Source organism: Symsagittifera roscoffensis, chromosome 2, assembly GCF_963678635.1.
Source record: "Symsagittifera roscoffensis chromosome 2, txSymRosc1.1, whole genome shotgun sequence".
In the NCBI taxonomy this organism is placed as follows: Eukaryota; Metazoa; Xenacoelomorpha; order Acoela; family Convolutidae; genus Symsagittifera; species Symsagittifera roscoffensis.
The window spans coordinates 43,940,708-43,962,230 of NC_087063.1; the positions used below are offsets into that span (position 1 = coordinate 43,940,708).

General features: G+C 35.0%; 2 protein-coding genes across 4 annotated transcripts in view; one reads left to right on the forward strand and one right to left on the reverse strand.

Annotated features, from left to right (window-relative positions):
* The window catches only part of LOC134840539 (26S proteasome non-ATPase regulatory subunit 14-like), a 436,784-nt gene that overhangs the window by 76,432 nt on the left and 338,829 nt on the right, over window positions 1-21,523 (forward strand). The gene's annotated exons all lie outside the window — the stretch shown is intronic.
* The window catches only part of LOC134840590 (lysophosphatidic acid phosphatase type 6-like), a 102,543-nt gene that overhangs the window by 3,762 nt on the left and 77,258 nt on the right, over window positions 1-21,523 (reverse strand). For both annotated transcript variants that reach the window (XM_063856506.1, XM_063856507.1), the window contains exons 2-3: window positions 1,350-1,728; window positions 766-1,050 (exon numbers count right to left, since the gene is read on the reverse strand). In XM_063856506.1, coding sequence (XP_063712576.1) covers window positions 766-1,050; window positions 1,350-1,666 — 602 coding nt within the window. In that variant the 5' untranslated portion in view covers window positions 1,667-1,728. The remainder of the gene's footprint in view (window positions 1-765; window positions 1,051-1,349; window positions 1,729-21,523) is intronic.

Here is a 21,523-nt window from a genome sequence, read left to right on the forward strand (position 1 = left end):
AAAGGCACAGCACAAAACATTTAGGCAAAATGAAGCTTTTAAGGAAAACAAGAACAAAAAATACACAAAGTCAGGGCTATTAATTTTATAACATGGAGAAATACATCAAAAACATTTCCATCTACAACAAAAGTTGCCTTCGAGTTTTCTCAAAGCACTAAAAAGACCTTTATTGACCAAATTTTCTGCGCCAAAGGTGTTTTTAGGCACTTTTAGGAAATTGTTGACCAAAAAAATGCCTTTTTTTTGGTGTACGCTTCCCGCTCAAAATTATTAAAATACGGCACCAAAGACGCCTTTGAAAATTTTAGGAATCGTCAGCCGTACAAAGTTTAGGAATCAATAACAGTACAAAGGGGGAACTCTTTGGCTCGGCAGGGGGTCGAATCCCTAAGGGGGATGTCTGCCCGCCCACCCCCCCCCCCCCCCTCCCCCTAAATCCGCCCCAGGAGACCATTCAATTTTCCCGGAATTTTATAATTTCATTCATACTGAAAAAAAACAAGGTCCGGCCCGAACTCGAACCACAGACCTTAAGATGCAGAGTCAACCACGTTACCTCTTTGGCAAGTAGAAACAAACCTAGCAGGTTTTAAGGCTCAATAATAAAGCAAGTAAGAAAAGCCAGTAAAATTTGTTCCCGATTAAAAGACACTCACTTTCGCAAGTGAAAAAAAACATCAAAATTAAGTATGGTAAAATTTCTTGATCAAATCAATTTTTTTGCAACTAAACTAGAAACAATATAACGAGATTCTTACTCACCTATGCAATGAGTATCCTAGCCAGTTGTTTTCAGAAGTATCTAGTACTTTAACCCGAAAACTAGGTTGAGTTTTTTCATCTTGAAATAGACCCAACAAGACACTTTGTAACGACTCAATAGTTCGTTCCGTTTTAGTCGAAATGTTCAAAAGGGGTTCACTTTTGTTTGTTGAACAGATTGATATTATTTTCTTCAGGTCTTCTGAGTAGCGCTCTTTCAATTTTCTTCCAACAGTATTGAGTTGAGAAGCACCCAAACGTGTCAACATTCCGGCGTTCTGTTTGCTGAAATTAGATTACTGTCAAATCAATGGCAAAATGTTCCTTGTACAACAACTGAAGTGCGACGAAAAAAAGTTTTTTTTTGGTTAAAAATTTTCAAGTGGCCAAAAACTGACAATTCATTTTTAGAAAGTGCTTTTTTAGCGTTTTAGGATATTGGTAATTTAAAAAAAAAAGACCTAAGAACCGCAAAAATCCTAGATCCATCCTTGATCTTCCGAAGACAGCAAAACAAAAAAGGATCAAGTTAAGATCATCCTCATCCCCCCCCCTGAGAAAATAGCAGGTCCTGGAAAACTTACTGCACATCGAACTGCAAGTTGAGATCTGCGACACTCCCGCTTCCAGATGAAATGCACTGAATATTCTGATACAGTAACTCTTCTTTTCCTTCGAAACACTGCATGTCCAAGTGTCCGTAGAACGAGTCCTCGAGTAAGGCCGAGATACCCGGTTGTCTATACTTGAACGGTGTCCTATGCCCATGTCGGAAAAGAACAACTGTCTGTTTTCTATTATAACTTTTCAGCTCTTCTTCCAGTTTTTTACGCAATTCCAAGCCATTTTGAATGAATGAAAACTGATTAAAATTCTGAAAATCTTCGATTTGATATGACATGAGAGCAGGCTACAAGGTTTTTCTCGATCTTTCAGAGCTGTCTTTACTGAATCATTTGAAATCTAAAAAGAAGTGTTTACAATGTTGATAACACAAGGATAATCCAACGTCAAAGACAAGGTTAAATATGTTTACAATACTCGCATTTACAACCATACCATAATACGACCGACCTGTCCCAATAATCAAAGATTCGCTTAAGACAAAATTCATCAAGGATGACAGTACTATCGTTGCTTCTGAATTAGCTATTTTTTCAGTTTTTAAGGCTCCTTGATTCAAATTACCTTTGATTTGTGTATAAACTTAGCCACTCAATATGAATACACGCTCGAAATTCTACCTTTTTCATTTACCTTTTTTACATTCCGCTGGGACTTCGGAAAGTTATAGTCCATTTTTGAAACTAGAACTCAATCAAGATTTTCGTAACCTCCAACGACCCGCTTATCGATAGTGGAGTAAGCCTTTGTTTTAACAAAACAAATGAACTGAACTTGAAAAGAAACCAAAAGTCAAACCGCTAAAAATCAATTTGAGTGTGAAATAATTTTAAGACTGTTCCTAAAAAACAAACCAAAAAAAATATCATCACGTGCAAAAAGAAGGAATCACTTCAATTTTTGCACTTCAAATGCAAAACAAGATAAAGAATAGAAAAGATACGATTGTCGAAAAGTGTAGTTGAAAAAATTATTAGAAAAAACGAGAAAAAAGTCAAGAAAAATTTCATCTACAAAAAAGATGATGCACATCGGATGATGTTCATAAGCAGCCTTCAAAAGCACTGTGAATCATTTGCCAAGTGAAACTAAGGTGACCAAAATTGAGTACAACCATTTAAGCCGAAAACGAAACTTCGTTAAAAAAATTTTTGTGCTACCTAAAATGTCTCTACAACCTATCCCTTCTGAAACCTACACAACAAGAACTTTTTGCCTTATAATCCTCAAATAAGTCGATATCACACAAACTTAAAACGTTTAATTAAAAAAAGATATTCAAAATCAGACTTGCTAAATTTACAAATTACGGAACTTTCAATTTTATAAAAAAAGTATCTAAAATAAGATAAAACATCCCCACCCTTTAGCAAAAAAACACCACATAATTTAAAAAAAAAACAGAAAATGCACCGAAGGAAACTAGGAAGAAAACCACGAAATTGAAAAAACGTGGTTTTTTGAGCCTGCCTAAAATTTCGAGCCTGCCTAGAAATATCCCTTTAAAAACAGCTTAAAATTGTATAGACACTCTTAAAAACACAATCGATCAAAAACTCTTAAAAAAACAATTGACACATAAAGCAGCTCTATCAAGTGAAATAAAAATAATTAGATATAAGCCTCGAATTAGCAAAAATTCGGCTACGTTTCGGATTCGAATCTACAACCTGGCAAATTTGAGTCTCACGCAATAACCACTCAGCCACAGATGCTTAAAATCTCCAAGAACTAGCTGCTAATAACGCAGCTACATATGCTAATAAATTGTCAATTCGATGCAGCAAAAGTAGCACGTAATACAAAAAGACACAATTTTGCATGTAATAAATTGAAAAGCATAAAGCCAATCTACGTATAAATTAGGCATTACAAAAAATTGAGTTGAAAAATTTCTGAACTCGAGCTTTTTATCATTCTACTGTTTTTTTAACAAATAACTTTTTTTTCGGTTCATTTGATGAATTAAAAATACATCACCTGGGTTAACTTTTTACCAATCAAATGTCAAAGCACATATGATAATATACTGCTACCGCAGCTTACCGATTACAAAAATGCTTTCAAAAATAGCACTTTTAATTGCGACTAAGGTTGGAAAAAAGAAAGTTGCTCCTAATACACTTTGCTTCGCAAGTGTAAAAATAATACTTTAATGATAATGAAAACCAAAAACGAGTAAAACGTAACCAATTCGTGCCAAAAAAGACACATTAAATATTATTTCACTGATATTATTCAGTGATCCAGTGAAAACATAATTGTAGTACAAAAACCGATCGAAAAACAAAATTAATTTGATACTAAGAAAATTAAAATTTAATTCTCATTTATAAAGCCATGAACCTTAAATTCGAATTGCCAGCGAAAATTGTCTTTCCTAAATAACTCGTTCATTAATTTACTGAGACAACTGTTTCAGGAGGAGCTGGAATCAGATTTTCAAATAAGTGGTTTAAAACCTAGTGGTTAAATCTCTTGTGAAATAAGTTGAAGAAAAAAACTAAGAGAAAACTCATCAAAAAAACTTGACAGCAGTAAAAATTATAATTAAACTTTTGATTTATCTGCAATAAACTTCTGAACAATTTGGCAAAACCAGCAAACACCATAAAAAAATTATGCACAAACCAAAAACAGACTAATCAATGCTGCAAAAAACGCCCCGCTTACCCGCGTCTAAAGCTAAAAACACTCTTAAACACTAAAGGCATTTTCATACACCAAAAAATCATGAAAAACATTTCAAAAAGTACGTGACAAAAGAACCAAATAAGTTCTTGATAATTCATATAAAACAAAAAAGGAAGTTCTTGATAGCGATGGGCGGCGCCCAATAGTCATGGCAATTTATTGTACAAGCAACAGCGTCCCCTTATCTTCTAGTAAACTGCTACCAAAGTTATTTCTCTGACTACTTCTAGAAATTATAAGTATCCACCTTAGCTTTGTTTATAATCGCTTTCAATTTTTAGCCTCTATCAACCGGAGCTCAACTTTAGAGCCAGGAAAAAAGTTATTTTGCCGAATTCAAGCTCACTTTAAGAGTTGAAAAAAACGGTATATTGCTATGCAATTACCTTTATTTCGCTAATCTAAGCTAATTTTTAATCTAAACTCATTGGCAGTTCAAATTTAACGATGAGTTACCATTCAAATTCAGTTTTGAAAACTAACCCATTTTTATCTCATCAGGAAACCTAAGCTCACCTTAAGAGCTTAGGAATTTCAACGAATTGTAACGATGATGGACAACAAGCCATAACAACTGAGGGCGATATGACTAAATTGAGCATCCAGTGCATCTGGGAACAAGAAAAAGTGCACGAAACATTTGCGGCGATAGAAAAATGAAATAACTCACTGAATTGTGATTTAAATACCAAATATTTTGCCAGAAGTATCAAGCAGAAGTAACGAGGAGTATAAAACTCGCTCTTCTAGAAAAAATAACATTGAAACGGAAGCAGCTTGGTCAACGAGGTATTTTTATTCGGACAAATTCCGTTTCCGATAGAGAGGCAACTGGTAATCGCTGTACAAGTAACAGAAACTTCCGACCAAAAACAAGAAAGCAGTTCGTTTTTTTCAAACTATATCTTTTTTGTCCGTGAAATGAAAGGGTATGCACAGACGCCTAGAGCTAAGACATGTACAAAAACGTACTCAAATGAAGTTTTCTTCAGAAAAAAATTTGTTTGCTTGCAGAAATTTGTTTGAATTTTAAAAGTTTCTAATTCCCAAGAACATACAAAAATAAATGAATAGGTGCTGTAGTAAAAATCAAATTTCACGGCTCAAAATATGTTTCACGGCTTATCCTTCTGTAATAAACCTGCTTGCTTAATCGAAATTAGACTAAAATCACCACTGAAATTGGCTTTACTATGATACACAGAAAAAGCGATGCGGAGCCTCGCGCCACTTGTGCTACAACAAAAACATAAAAAACTAAGCGAATAAAAATTTGAATGTTGAAAAAAATGTCTCGATAAAAAACAACTAGGAATCCAGCTAAAACAGAAGGTACGTGTTTGATTTTAAACGAATTTGCTATACTGATGTGGCACTAAAAATGTGATTTCAATTGTTGCACTTGGCCCAAAACCATAGTTGTTTCTCTGCTAAAACAAGTGAGACGAGTAAAAATTTTGAGATGATCAATTTTCCAAAGGAGATAACAACTGTCTTAGAAGAAAAAAAGAAGTAGCCACTTCTGCAAGAGCCATTATTGCAACCGGTTTTTTCAATTGAACATCTTTCATCTCAGATTTTTAGTGTTAATTTTAAGAAAATTCAAAAAGTTCTAAATAGAGGTTGCAAGTTCTGAACAACAGTCAAAAGCCTTTCAAAAATCCATTACTTTGTTCTGCAAAAAATTGTCAAATTTTCAAAACTTCGACTTCTTTGAAGGCCATAACTTTTTCCTTGGACAAACTGGGCATAGCCAAATATAACAGTAGGCTTTCAAGAACATATAGTTTCAATTACACCTATTATATCAGATTTGGCAGGATAGTTAACGAGAAAAGTCCAACGGTCAAAAATCAATAAAATTGACTATACCGAGGGACATAACTTTATGTGTTAAGAAAATTTGGGCGTAGCCGCTCATACAGGGAGCTTTTCAAAACTGTTCTATTCATTGAAAGCAAAAATTAAGGTTTGAGAGTGCTACTTTTTGAAAAAAAAATCAAAGATGGGTTAATTATTCCCCCACAGACTTTTTCCACGGCTATAGACAGAGCGGTCAAGTAAAGAGAGACTCTAGGGGAGTGTAAAAGCACACAATGGAGTAGGCGGTCTATCAATTGGCACCCTTTTGTCGAAAATTCGCAAAGGTTTCTGGAAAAAAAAATGTTTATCTATAAATTTGGAATTAATTTTCCATACTGAAAAAACAGAAATTTCAAAAACCCAATTGGTAAACATTCAACTAATTTGAAAAATGCGAAGGGAGTGTTAAAATTGTGTGTCCATATACACTTCCCAAAATTAGGTCATTCAGCCAATAAAAAAATAGGCCAAAATAATTTGGGCCGAGGAAAGTTTTTAGCGAAACAAAAAAACAAAGGAACACGAAGTCAAGGCAAGTAAAATAACCAATTGAAGGAGTAAATCAAAACTAAAAGCAACATAAGAAGTGGGCAGAAAAAAATCAATTCCAATATGTGACAACTACACCGACAACAGATAAGCAGACAAATAATTGGCGGACAATTTTTTTTAAAACTGAATATTTTCAGTTTGAAAAAAAACAGGCTCTGGTCAGATTGGAACCCAGGACCTCTGCCGTCCCAGGCATTTTCACTACCTTCAAGCTAAATTGGCCGGGAACGCATGGAAAATTGAATTCATTATGAACCAAAATACATGTGACACAAATGATTCTGTTAAACAAGTTGTTACCCCGAAAAAAAAAGTTTATATTCCAGTTTGATAACGCTTGCTAATCGCAAGCGTAATAACACTCGATTGATTCAATTATTAATTTTCGTACTTGATTTTGCGTGTAAAACAAAAAAAAACACTTAAAAAGGAAAAATACCGAAAAAGGCCGGAATAGTAAGTTTGTGTATCGTACAATTTATGTGTATCAACAACACAGAGGCGCCACTTGCGATACAACCCAAACAGCATGGCAAACTAGCAGACAGAAATCGAAAAAAAAAGATAGAAACTCGATAAAAGCTAGCTCTACCAAGTTTTTTTCATAATTGTGTCTTGAATAAAGTTCATTTATCAAAACCAAACAAATAGGAAAATTGAAAAGTCCATTTTCATAAAAAAGCGGATAAAAGTAGTACATTTGTAAAAAACAGAAGTGGCAAAAAAGGAACGTTTGGCTGGGTCGTTTGGCGTACCACGCCACTCAAAAAAAAACGAGGCCAATATGAAGATGATAGAAGTTGTACTTTACGGCATAGGTGAAAGAATACTCATGTTAAAAGCCAGGAGAGACATTGTACTTTTCGAGCAACTGCGCTTTGACTATGGAGACAAGGTCGCTCAAGCGGTGTTTGACCACAGCAGTTAAACTTAACATCTTTGTCGATTAGCGTCTTCATGTAACAGAACGTAGTTTGAAAAAATTCATATTTTGTTTTAGCCATTATCTTTTAACCAAAAATCCTATTTTGATCGGCGTGCACCTATCCGAGTTTTTAATTGAATATTTTTCTTAGTAATTTCAGGTGCAACAGAACACTGAAATAGGTCTCGTGGTGAGCGAAGAGAAGTGGGACAGTCTATTCAGATTAAGCTCAGTACAGCTAACCGTGCCAGAATCATCGACAGTACAGCCAACCTTGCCATGCTCAACCTTGCCTGCTCAACGTTAGTACAGCCAGCCTTGCCTGCTCAGTACAGCCAATCTTGCCAGAATAACCGACAGCACAGCCAACCTTGCCTGAGCAATGACAGTACAGCCAACGTTGCCTGCTCAAAACAGCCAACCCTGTCAGAATCACCGACAGTACAACCAATCTTGCCTGCTCAAGCCAACCTTGCTTGCTCATGTGACGAACTCAAGGGATTTCGGGTGTTACACTTTAAACTAGTTTCAAACGTATAATCAGTTTTAATTTCGAATCAATTTAGAATTAGTTTAGTATTTATATAACAGTTTGCATTTTTGTTCATGATTTTATATTTTAACCCTGTTCACATTTATGTTCAGATTACATTCAGATTTGCAAACTGAAGCGTTTTTATTTTACTTCAAGAAAACAGTTTTTAAGAAGCACGTTTTTCACAGGACCCAAAAAAATTACCGAACTTTCTATACCGAACCGGAATTGGTACAATTAAAACTAATGTTAAAACCAAATATTGAGCAGAGCGGGTATTTCAATGAAATTCAAAGATGCTCAACATATGTCTATTGGTGGGAGAAAGTGCAGAATTGAGAAATTGATTCGGTGACTTTGTTGGATAAGTTATTTACAAGAAAAAGTCTATGTTCTGAATTAATAACGCTTGTTAACCGCGAGCATAACCACCGCATTGGTAAAAACGCAGTGCACATTAAGAAACAATTCAAAGCTTATTAAGAGACAATTTAGAGCAAAAAAAACTTAAAAGAAAACTTCTTTTACTTTTTAATTTGTTCCAACTAAAATAAATATATGTTCCCCAAAAATCTTTAACTCAATTACCTCTACCAATAAGTCCTTACAAATACCATTCCGGAATTTAGAAAAAAGTGAAACCACTTGCGATACAACGCAGAGGTAGATAATGAGAAAGCTAGTGTCAGGAAGCTAATGAAAGAAAGTGCGGCAAATCATTCAAACGAAAAAATACTCTATAAAATGAATAGCTGGAAAGAAATAGCTAGAATATATAGCAATTGATAACAAGTACAGCCGGTTACTGTGCAAGTAGCACAGAATGTTTTCACCTAGTATAAAAAAATTTCTTTTAAAATTGGTGTCGTTTTTTCTGCGTGGTGTGATAAAAAATCTGAGCAAAAATTTTTTTCTGAACACTGAGAATTTTTTTTCAAAATTTTTAAATTTCATTCGAATCGCGACTAAAATAGCTTTAATATGATATATCACTCGACCTATTCCGATAATTATCTGTGATACCTGATTTTGCGTGGAAAACAATAAAAAATAGAAAAAAAAACACCCAAATACAAATTCCTCCAATTTTTCAACCGCCGGAACAAAAAAAACGGAAAATGGACCGACGAAAATTAGACCGAAACCCAAAAATGCAAAACAATACATTTTTTATTCATTTTTCATTCAAAGTTTTTTAAAGTATGTAATATGATCAATGCTGCCAACAATTTTTTTATTTGACTTTTTTATATCAGCAGTTTCACGTGTCCGAAACAGCATTTTTCTAAAAGATTTGTCCAAAAGTTAGGCAAAAGTCGAGCTCCTGATTAAAACACACATGTTTCGCAAGCGTTAAGACGATAGAAAACTTTCGAAGACGTCATTTCTAAACTATTTAAAACTGGAGCTGCGTATTAATACTGCAAAGAGGAAAGCATAAAACGCAAAAAGCAACCCGAAGAACAGGCTGTTAACATACGTTAATAGTTTCAATTAGTTCTAAAATGAATAGCTGCTTTGTATAATCATGACATGATTTTGACAATGAAAATCAATGTTGACCATGCGCAATTATTCCAAAAAAAAGAGAAAAATTTTGAGATTCATTTAGCGAAGATGGAACCCAGGTATATTCAGCACGCCTTGAACTGTGTTGAAAAAATGAACACAAAAACATCGACTTTGAGGCATTCACGCTTCTTTTGAGGCACGCAAAGAAGATAACTGCATGGTTAAGGCACTCACTCGTCAAAAGATGTATGGACCTTGGAAACTTCACATTGATTGATGGTACAATGAAAAGCGTATTTCAACATCATATCGAGTATTTTGATTCATTGAATTCATTAATCGTTTAAACTTTCAACATTCAACATTTAAACTTTCAACATAGGTTCTCAAGCATATGTCATGCCAATTAGATAATGTTTAAAAAGAAAGTACTTTGAAGAAATGTACACAGTTCGAAAAAATCAAATAGATGCGAAAAAGCAACGTTATTAGTAAAAACTAAAAATCATGGAGTTCAAATCGATTTTAGTCAATTCTAATCGTAGAAAAAAAGGTGGTGAATTCAACACATAAAATCTTACTTTTTTCATTTATGTACACAGAGGCGAAGCAGAGCTTCGCACCACTTGCGATACAAAAATGAGTGAAAATAACTAAAATCAAAAGAAAACAAAAATCAAAACATTTTAAAAAACTGCAAACGCCCCAAAATATTCAAAAAAAAAACAACCTGCATCGTTTAGAAACTTTGCAAGGAGCTTTCGTAATGCTTACAAAAAAAACGAACTTTCAAAAAATCCTTTCTGCGGGAACTAAGCCAACCGAAATAAGCAGATAGACAATAACCTAAAATAAAAAATAATCTTAAATTTTAATTAATCTTAAATTTTCATTTCGCGAAAGACAAGTCCTGGCTGAAATCGAGCCCCCAGGCCTTGTCGACTCAAGCATGGGAGGAAAGGTGATGCTTCAAAAAACATGTGGGCTACGGAAAAAACTCTAGTTAGCAAAAAACAGGTCCAGGTCGGATTTGAACAAAACGAATTTGCCGTCTCAAGCAGGTGTGTTACCTCGACTCCAGATGGTTGATTGATTTTACAGAAAAACAAACCTTCGTAAATAAAACTCAATATGGCCAAAAAAACTTGACAGAAATTTTAAAATTTTAAGACATTAAAACAATACGCTGCGCAATCACCTTGAAAATTGCTCAAAAATGATGACGATTTATACTCAATATTGCCAAGCAAAAATTTACAATTAAAAAAAAATTAGACATTAAAACAATACGCTGCGACCTTGAATAGATTAAAATGAAGTTGCTCAAAAATGAAGTTTCTTTAGACTGACTGCACACACTCTCTATCGTTTCCGTCATCATTTTTATTAAAAACATTGGCATCAGATAATTTTGACCAAAAATTTCTATTCATTTTCTATTAACTTTTTATATTGAGAAAATTGAATACATTTCTGTAAAAAATTTAAGCACTGATCTCTTTCGAACTTTCAAGACAATTCATCGAGACAAAACGCTGCGGTATAAATACAAGGATAACTCTCAAGCTAAAAAAATTTTTGAAAGATTACTTCATTCAAAAAATTGAAATGCCAAAACAGCAATCAAAAAGTACTATTTGAAACATAGCCAGCTAACAGTTGGAAAAAAATAATGAACGCAAGGAAACTGAAAAAAAAACTGACTTGTTTTTTCAAGAAACTTCAACTTTTTAATTCCGAAGAAAAAATAGATGGCCTTAAAGCTCTTTGAATCTGTAGAACAAATTATGATGGACACTTTTTTGTTAAAATAACGCAATTTGAGAAAACTGGATCAAAAGGTAAATATTTTATTTCGCTGGGAAATCTGATAATTAAATTCCACTTTCGAAATCAGAAATCTATTGCGTTTTTCGTGACCTTTAAACTTTTTCTGTTCGATAGTGGAGTTTGCCTTCTTGGAACAATGTCAATGCACTGAACTTAAAGAAAAATCACAAGTCAAAACGCGAAAAATCAAAATTGAGCGTGAATAAATTTTAAGACTTTTTCCTTCAGCAAGATCTATGTAAGAGTCTTCACTACATTCATTACTCTTAAAAATTAACACAACGATAAATACCTAAGTTAAATTTATCTCAAAATATGCGAGACTTGTGTACACTTTTTTTGCACTAATTTGATAACTCAGCTATTTGAGTCTTCTGCTATTATCTCCAAAATTTTAAGCAGTCATGATGCACTTTGATAAATGGTAACAAAGAGCAAAAAAGCGAACGTACCAATTGGGTCAGACGCACGGCTCTTAACAAGATGATCTTGAGTTCGAATTCCTCTTCCAGACCGGTCGAGTGTTCGCAACGTCATAATGGTGGGAACTGATTCGTCAAAATCTAACACACCAACCTCTTGGAAGGGTCCTGCAGTAGAAAAGACCGTTATCAAAAGACAAGCAGAAACATGGCAAACACAGAACGTATAATCCTGTTTTTCGTTTGTATTTTGCAGTAATTCTGATTGTCTCAGCTCCAAAATAGTTATAACTCGGCTTATGGTGCAAATATTGGTGTTTTAAGTCCAGTAAATAATTATCCTACAAAAAAATGCCTCGTGGAATTTCGCTTTGGTTACTTTAAATACTCGAAAACGTCAGTATATTTGGAGAACTTTCACAATTTTTTGTAGTTTTGCATTCAAGCGACTACATATTAAGTTTGCCTTGATTTCATCTGGAACATACCTAGACACAGAGGTGAAGCTTCGCTTCGCAAACACTAGCGAGAACACAAAAAGCAGCTCTATAAAATGCAGTAAGAAAAAGAAGAAAACTAGCCTCGAATTAGCAAAAACTCGGCTAAGTCTGAGATTCGAACCTGCGACCTGGAGATAAAAAGTTTCACGCACTAACCCCTTAGCCAAAGAATCTTAATCGTCACCACACTCTAGCCACAAAAAAAAACAGCACAGATGCTATGCAATTTCCAATGCTACAATTAAATTTCCAAATAAGTGAACACTTTCAATGAAGACTTTAATTCGCGAGTTTGGTTAGAAACGAAGAAGGTTCGTTATAATACACTAAGCTGATAGCTAGTATAAACAAATCGGAACAAACTTTTTGTTGACACAAATGATAGGCTACTTCGCCAACGAATTTTTTCTAAATCAAGCACAAGAAATTAGCAGAAAACAATCTTATCTAAAATATAATATGCTGATAAAAAAATTTCCAGACACTTTAAAACGGTGAAAACTACAGAACTACTGCGATTCTGCTCTTCGCATTTTCTACTCAGAACGCAAACCAAGAAAATAGGCTAATAACATACCACTGCAGTTTCAAATGAACTCAGTTGCTTTAGTTTCAATAAGTTCTAAAGGAATAGCTGCCATTGTCTATGCTCCAAGAGTTATTACTCAGCTCATTGAGCATTCAATTAGCTGAATTTATCAGAAGCAGTAGACAGTAAAATCACTGCCTGAAGGGTACAATCCAAAGAGTAGTTGTACTCGTGTGAGGTGTACCTGAGAGCGTAAGAGAGCTGATTAAAGAGGAAGAGCAAGATAGCTTAATTCTACTTAAGAAACAAGTCATGCATTTGCTTGTTATCAAAAACGTAAGTTTATGAAAAAACAAATTTCAAAAAACATGTAAGCTCCAGGTGAGTTATTGTTTTTAATATTTTTAAGAATCAAAACTTTTAGCTGAGCAAATTTATATGCAATAATTACCCTAATTTTAAGCACCTGAGCTTCAATTTCACAGCGTGAAAAAACTGATGGGGTAAGTGATGGCTGTTTTACGAGTTAATCTTCGTTGTTTTAAGTTATCTTTTTTTCAAAAACGATGTCGACGCACTTTCTCTCAATTCATCAAACAGTGCGAACTTCATAAATTGAGACAAGTAGTTTTTGATGGCCGGTAACTACTTATTGTCATATCATAGGGTCAATTTTAATTTTCGTCATCTTATTTTGTTACAGCCACAAAATTTGTTTCGAAAACTTTTGTATATTTGAGTTACTTTTATTATTTCTTGTTTCACATTAAAGAGGCTACATATTTAAACGTGATCATCTTTGGAACAAATGCGAACAAATTCTAAAAAAAGTATTTTGTTCTTGTCAAAAAAAATGAAACACTTGAAATACAATCTCAAAAAAAATATAAAAATTTGAGAAAATTAGTTTCAGAAGTTTTCATTTCATTTTTTGTTTGTTATTCATTTTTCAATAGAACAACTGTTGCCGATTACGTCCAATTTACTAACGTTCTACGTGTTCGTACACTTCTCTTATTAAGACACGCACAGAGAAGAATAATAATTTGATGAAAAGAAAATAAGTGAGAAGCTTTCTGTTGTAACTTTTTATGGCTGTGGTCGGGACCATTCTATCCCTTTTTATTTGCAATCGGCTAATTGCAAAAGTTTTCGTGTTTAGATTTTAGTCGGATACATTTCCCTTTAAATTTTAGTAATTGTTAGAAAAAAAATCTCGATTTTTCAATCACGGTTAGAAAAAATGTTCAAGGCTCCAGGTTACAACGGTATTTACCGGAGAACATCTATTGCGTTGCGTGATATTATTCTTGATATCGCAACTGTCACACAAAGGCAAAGCGGAGCTTCACACGCCTGCGATACAACACAAACATATCATTGTAAGCTAGCAGACCGAAAATGAGACGGAAGCCACAAAGCCGAAGATAAAATTCGAGAAAACTATATCTATAAAAATTTCAAATATTTGTCTAGAATGATATTCAAAATATGTCAAAAAAACGACCATAGCCATAGAGTAAGCATTCGAAATCATTTACCGAGCGTTAAATAAGCCGATAATACGTAGGTAGACGCCAACTGAGTCGACAACAAAATGATGTTATAGAAAATTTTGAGCGAAATTCGAAGTTTTTACGCTCCATTCATTAAAACACACAAAAGCATAACAATCTTCTTTTTTCAAACGAAGCAAAATGAGGTAACTAAGTCAATAAACTCATTTAAACGGGAAAAATAACAGATCATTATACAAAATCAGAGTTGGCAAACTATAAAACGACTTTCAATAATAGTTTGAATTGTTTAAATAAGACAAAAAATTCATGTTTCGAAGAAAAAATTCATGCTTTGGACAGTAAGCCGCGAAAATTAAGTAGACAAACGAGAGTCCAACGACGACAATTCAAGTTTTGTGAAAAACAAGGATCACCGGAACTCATACCTAGGACCTTATGTTCCGAAGTCGCGTGATTCACCTCTCGACCCAGTGGGAAGGGTCCTGGAATGTGGGCTGTGGATTGGTAGCACAAGGTCGGACCAGGACTCAAACCTTAACCTGTCGTCTGCAAGAAAAGCTGCTTATACAAAAAGTCTACTGCTCCATAACAATTCCCTTCCTCTCACGGGTGAAACAAAACACCACCGTTACACAAAAAAAAACATTGGCCACGAAGCTTCTTTACCTAAGCTATGCAAGAATGAAGGATATCATTTTTGCATAGCTTAGGTAAAGAAGCTTCGTGGCCAATGTTTTTTTGTGTAACGGTGGTTTTTTCCATTTCCGTGTAACGGTCTCATTTCCATTTGTCTCGCCACAACGGGATAATTTAACATCAACCAACTTTACAAGAAATAAACAATAGCATGACAGATAGGTCGTTAAAAAATGAGCCGAAAGCAATTACGTCGCGATAGAAAAACAATAAATTGAGAGGCAAAAAATTAGTACACAGAGGCGAAGGTGAGCTTCGCACCATTTGCGATAGAACACATAAAAAAGCCTAAGTTGAAAAAATGGAAAAACGTTGAAAAAAAACTATTTCTACCAAAAATTAAATTTTCGTTTGTCTCGATAGAAGTTCATTCTAAGCTAACATGCGAGAAATTTGAGTATTAAATTAGCAAAGGAACAAAACTTATTAACAAAAAATACTATTAAAGCCGACACTCAAGCGCCAAAAAGGAACTCTTGGCAGGCACACAAGGCCCATCTCTAATATGCGGGGGTTGAGAAATTAGACGATAAATAAATTAGACAGAAGTACTTAAAAAGAAATTATAGACGATTTTGCAAAACTGCAGTTGTGAGAAAATAGACGAAAGTGAGAGAGATTAAAATTGTTTGCAGACAAATTGCGTTAGAAAAACAAAATTGTTTGCAGACAACGGTTAAATTTCGGTGGCCAAAAATTTTACAAGTCAATCATGCATAATTTTTTCAATTCAAAACTCTCCTGCAATATTCGGATTTGACATTTTATGTCCATTTAATTGACTCCATTTGTGCAGTAGTAGAATTGACTCATTCGAGCCCCTGAAAGCAGCGACTACAGCAGAAGAGACGAAAAGAATGAAATACACTGAAATCATCAACAGAGGCTACTTGTTTCAGCCTGTCGCATTCGAAATACAAGGAGGCGCAGGACCAGACACCGAACGTTTTCTTTCTAAGCTCGGCAAGCTGATTCAAGATTCCACCAACGAAGCCCGTGCTTCTGCCTTCCTTAGGCAAAGAATATCAGTTTGCATACAGATGTCTAACGCAGCATGTGTCATCGGAACTCTACGCCCTCAAGCTTCTCTCGAAGTTTTTATGATCCTCTAATTCTCTGTCACCTTGTATCTCACTTTCTGCGAATTTCTTATCATGTCATTGCCAACATCCGGCCTTTTTATCTGATAGATTTCCCATATGGTGCACTCTTTCACTCCCGGTGCTATCTTGGTTTCATGCTTCAGTTGTTGTTTTGCTATTTGAAATAAATTTTTCAAAAAAAAAAAATTTTATGTTCTTTTTGTATTTGTGAAACTTGAGGAAAATTTTTGTTGGCCCTTTCCTTTTCATAGCTTTTTCGTCTAAAATGCCAGATCTATATAAAATAAATTTCGTCTAATTTCGCTTTTGTAGCATCCGTTTAATTTCCTAGGCCCCCTAACATGCAACCACTACATTTACCTCTCCAGTAAAACACGTGTAACATTTTCACGTGCAAAATGTGTGCCTAAAGTTATTTACGGGGGGAAAGTCTAGTACCCGCTAGTTATCGCAAGGGTAATAACAAAAATAGCATGAACTCAAAAACTAACTATTAATAACTTTCGCAAGGGTAAAAACAAAAATAGCATGAACTCAAAAACTAACTATATTAATAACTTTCAAAAACCGGGAATCAAACGCATGAAAACAGACCCCACAATTCTTTGCCTAAAAATAGATTGTCCAACAGCTAGCGAAAACCTGAAAAGAAACTATCTAATCTTCTACTCCCAGGTTTAACGCAGACAAACATGCCAGCATCTAAGCCGACTGCATTTCAGTCGAAACATACGAGTCGGACAAATGCTTCTCAGAAATCATTTGAAATTAGTGATTTGCATAAATTATATTTAGCAACGGATGAAACCAGGAGACAAAGAAACCACGCCTTCAACCAGGAGACAAGGAAAATCCCTCTCCCCGCTTATTGCAAACCCAGGAAAAATGTAAAAATTTAGCCACATGTGAAATTTTAGTCACAACGTGAAATTTTAGTCACCCAACTCCCACACCTTTCAAAACAATATGAAAATTAAATGAATACAATTTTCGAAAAGTATGAGGCTTTTTTCATTAACAGATTCCATCGAATTGGAAAACTTGGGCTTCACTCAGTTAAAACTGCAATTGATAATATTTATTTCAATTCAAATCGGTGGAAATCAATTAATTCGATTCCAAATTCATCGCAAAGTTGTCCAACCGTCTTCTTGGGTTCGAACAAAAAGTTTTGATCAATCAATGCATTTGAGAGTTTATCAAAAGGTGTTTGATTATCTGAAATCATTTGGTCCTCCAAAATTACATCCTCATCATTTGCTTCAGAATCAGGAGCACTCTCGTTCGATTCTTTGCAGGGAGTTTGAATACTTTCGGTTTGTTTATCCTCGGTATCAAGCTCTTCAGGATATAGCGTTTGAGGATCCATTCCAATAACGTGGTAAGCCAACTGTCTTCCGAAAGGATGGATAATGAGGTAACTAAGTCAATAAACTCATTTAAACGGGAAAAATAACAGATCTTTATACAAAATTACAGTTGGCAAACCATAAAACGACCATCAATAATAGTTTGAATTGTTTAAATGAGACAAAAAATTCATGTTTCGAAGAAAAAATTCATGCTTTGGACAGTAAGCCGCGAAAATTAAGTAGACAAACGAGAGTCCAACGACGACAATTCAAGTTTTGTGAAAAACAAGGATCACCGGAACTCATACCTAGGACCTTATGTTCCGAAGTCGCGTGATTCACCTCTCGACCCAGTGGGAAGGGTCCTGGAATGTGGGCTGTGGATTGGTAGCACAAGGTCGGACCAGGACTCAAACCTTAACCTGTCGTCTGCAAGAAAAGCTGCTTATACAAAAAGTCTACTGCTCCATAACAATTCCCTTCCTCTCACGGGTGAAACAAAACACCACCGTTACACAAAAAAAAACATTGGCCACGAAGCTTCTTTACCTAAGCTATGCAAGAATGAAGGATATCATTTTTGCATAGCTTAGGTAAAGAAGCTTCGTGGCCAATGTTTTTTTTGTGTAACGGTGGTTTTTTCCATTTCCGTGTAACGGTCTCATTTCCATTTGTCTCGCCACAACGGGATAATTTAACATCAACCAACTTTACAAGAAATAAACAATAGCATGACAGATAGGTCGTTAAAAAATGAGCCGAAAGCAATTACGCCGCGATAGAAAAACAATAAATTGAGAGGCAAAAAATTAGTACACAGAGGCGAAGATGAGCTTCGCACCATTTGCGATAGAACACATAAAAAAGCGTAAGTTGAAAAAATGGAAAAACGTTGAAAAAAAACTATTTCTACCAAAAATTAAATTTTCGTTTGTCTCGATAGAAGTTCATTCTAAGCTAACATGCGAGAAATATGAGTATTAAATTAGCAAAGGAACAAAACTTATTAACAAAAAATACTATTAAAGCCGACACTCAAGCGCCAAAAAGGAACTCTTGGCAGGCACACAAGGCCCATCTCTAATATGCGGGGGTTGAGAAATTAGACGATAAATAAATTAGACAGAAGTACTTAAAAAGAAATTATAGACGATTTTGCAAAACTGCAGTTGTGAGAAAATAGACGAAAGTGAGAGAGATTAAAATTGTTTGCAGACAAATTGCGTTAGAAAAACAAAATTGTTTGCAGACAACGGTTAAATTTCGGTGGCCAAAAATTTTACAAGTCAATCATGCATAATTTTTTCAATTCAAAACTCTCCTGCAATATTCGGATTTGACATTTTATGTCCATTTAATTGACTCCATTTGTGCAGTAGTAGAATTGACTCATTCGAGCCCCTGAAAGCAGCGACTACAGCAGAAGAGACGAAAAGAATGAAATACACTGAAATCATCAACAGAGGCTACTTGTTTCAGCCTGTCGCATTCGAAATACAAGGAGGCGCAGGACCAGACACCGAACGTTTTCTTTCTAAGCTCGGCAAGCTGATTCAAGATTCCACCAACGAAGCCCGTGCTTCTGCCTTCCTTAGGCAAAGAATATCAGTTTGCATACAGATGTCTAACGCAGCATGTGTCATCGGAACTCTACGCCCTCAAGCTTCTCTCGATGAAGTTTTTATGATCCTCTAATTCTCTGTCACCTTGTATCTCACTTTCTGCGAATTTCTTATCATGTCATTGCCAACATCCGGCCTTTTTATCTGATAGATTTCCCATATGGTGCACTCTTTCACTCCCGGTGCTATCTTGGTTTCATGCTTCAGTTGTTGTTTTGCTATTTGAAATAAATTTTTCAAAAAAAAAAAAATTTTATGTTCTTTTTGTATTTGTGAAACTTGAGGAAAATTTTTGTTGGCCCTTTCCTTTTCATAGCTTTTTCGTCTAAAATGCCAGATCTATATAAAATAAATTTCGTCTAATTTCGCTTTTGTAGCATCCGTTTAATTTCCTAGGCCCCCTAACATGCAACCACTACATTTACCTCTCCAGTAAAACACGTGTAACATTTTCACGTGCGAAATGTGTGCCTAAAGTTATTTACGGGGGAAAGTCTAGTACCCGCTAGTTATCGCAAGGGTAATAAAAAAATAGCATGAACTCAAAAACTAACTATATTAATAACTTTCGCAAGGGTAATAACAAAAATAGCATGAACTCAAAAACTAACTATATTAATAACTTTCAAAAACCGGGAATCAAACGCATGAAAACAGACCCCACAATTCTTTGCCTAAAAATAGATTGTCCAACAGCTAGCGAAAACCTGAAAAGAAACTATCTAATCTTCTACTCCCAGGTTTAACGCAGACAAACATACCAGCATCTAAGCCGACTGCATTTCAGTCGAAACATACGAGTCGGACAAATGCTTCTAAGAAATCATTTGAAATTAGTGATTTGCATAAATTATATCTAGCAACGGATGAAACCAGGAGACAAAGAAACCACGCCTTCAACCAGGAGACAAGGAAAATCCCTCTCCCCGCTTATTGCAAACTGTAGGAAAAATGTAAAAATTTTAGTCACCCAACTCCCACACCTTTCAAAACAATATGAAAATTAAATGAATACAATTTTCGAAAAGTATGAGGCTTTTTTCATTAACAGATTCCATCGAATTGGAAAACTTGGGCTTCACTCAGTTAAAACTGCAATTGATAATATTTATTTCAATTCAAATCGGTGGAAATCAATTAATTCGATTCCAAATTCATCGCAAAGTTGTCCAACCGTCTTCTCGGGTTCGAACAAAAAGTTTTGATCAATCAATGCATTTGAGAGTTTATCAAAAGGTGTTTGATTATCTGAAATCATTTGGTCCTCCAAAATTACATCCTCATCATTTGCTTCAGAATCAGGAGCACTCTCGTTCGATTCTTTGCAGGGAGTTTGAATACTTTCGGTTTGTTTATCCTCGGTATCAAGCTCTTCAGGATATAGCGTTTGAGGATCCATTCCAATAACGTGGTAAGCCAACTGTCTTCCGAAAGGATGGATAATTTCTGTATCAATATTGGCGCTTTTCGGTTTTATTGCAACAATAGAAACGAACTTTCCGTAACTGTTCTCACTGGATTTTAAAACTGGATGGACTGATGTAAAAACTAGCACATCTTTATCATACGCAATTTTTCTACACCTTCCAAAAACAATGTTTTCTTTCAGTAGCGGTAAAACCTCGCTTTTTAGACTCGCGATACTTTCCAATTTGCTGATATCAATGTTTTGAAATCTTTCTTCACCACGAGTCGTAGATAACTCATCAGAACTATTTGCAACATATGAAGAGTTTCTAAACGTATCCGATTCAAAAACAGACCTGACTGAGTCTTGAGCTAATTTCTGGAAGAGGTCATTTTTAGAAACGAAGTCTGTTTCACAATTCACTTCAAGCAATGCCGCTTGAGAACCACGGGCGAAAACGGAAAGAAGGCCCTCTTTGGCCGATCTAGCGGCTAATTTGTTCATGAGTAGATTCGAATCTTCTTTTGCCCATTTTTGCAACAAAATATGAGCTTCCGATATAACATAATTTGCTTCATCTAATGCAGCCTTGCATTTGGCAAACGGAAATCCTGATTCTTTTCTCAAACGCATCAGCAACTTTTTGCTGTCAAGAGGTTTCAGTTGCTCAGATGCTACTGAATGAAAGCGTAAATTCGATCCAAAAGCAGCTTGCCTTGAGTACGTGCAATATTTAATGAGCCTCATGACCAAGCTGAAATACAACTCCGTACTTTATTTTTCTTTTTGGTAATCAGAAGGTCAAACGTTTCATAGTAACCGAGATTTCAGTCAGGAGTCCCTTCATCCCATATTCCAGTCAAAACCCTTGAAATGTTCTGGATATATGATGAGATACAATTATACTCAAAATTTCACTTTTATATGTAGTATCATTCACTAATAAAGTCTCTTCTTCTTCTTCTTCTTCTTCTATAGGAATCATGGTCCACTGGAAACCGGTCTTTATGATCTTGTCAAAAAAAAAAGTTGGTTACAACTTCATTGAAACCCTCAATAGAACTTTGAACA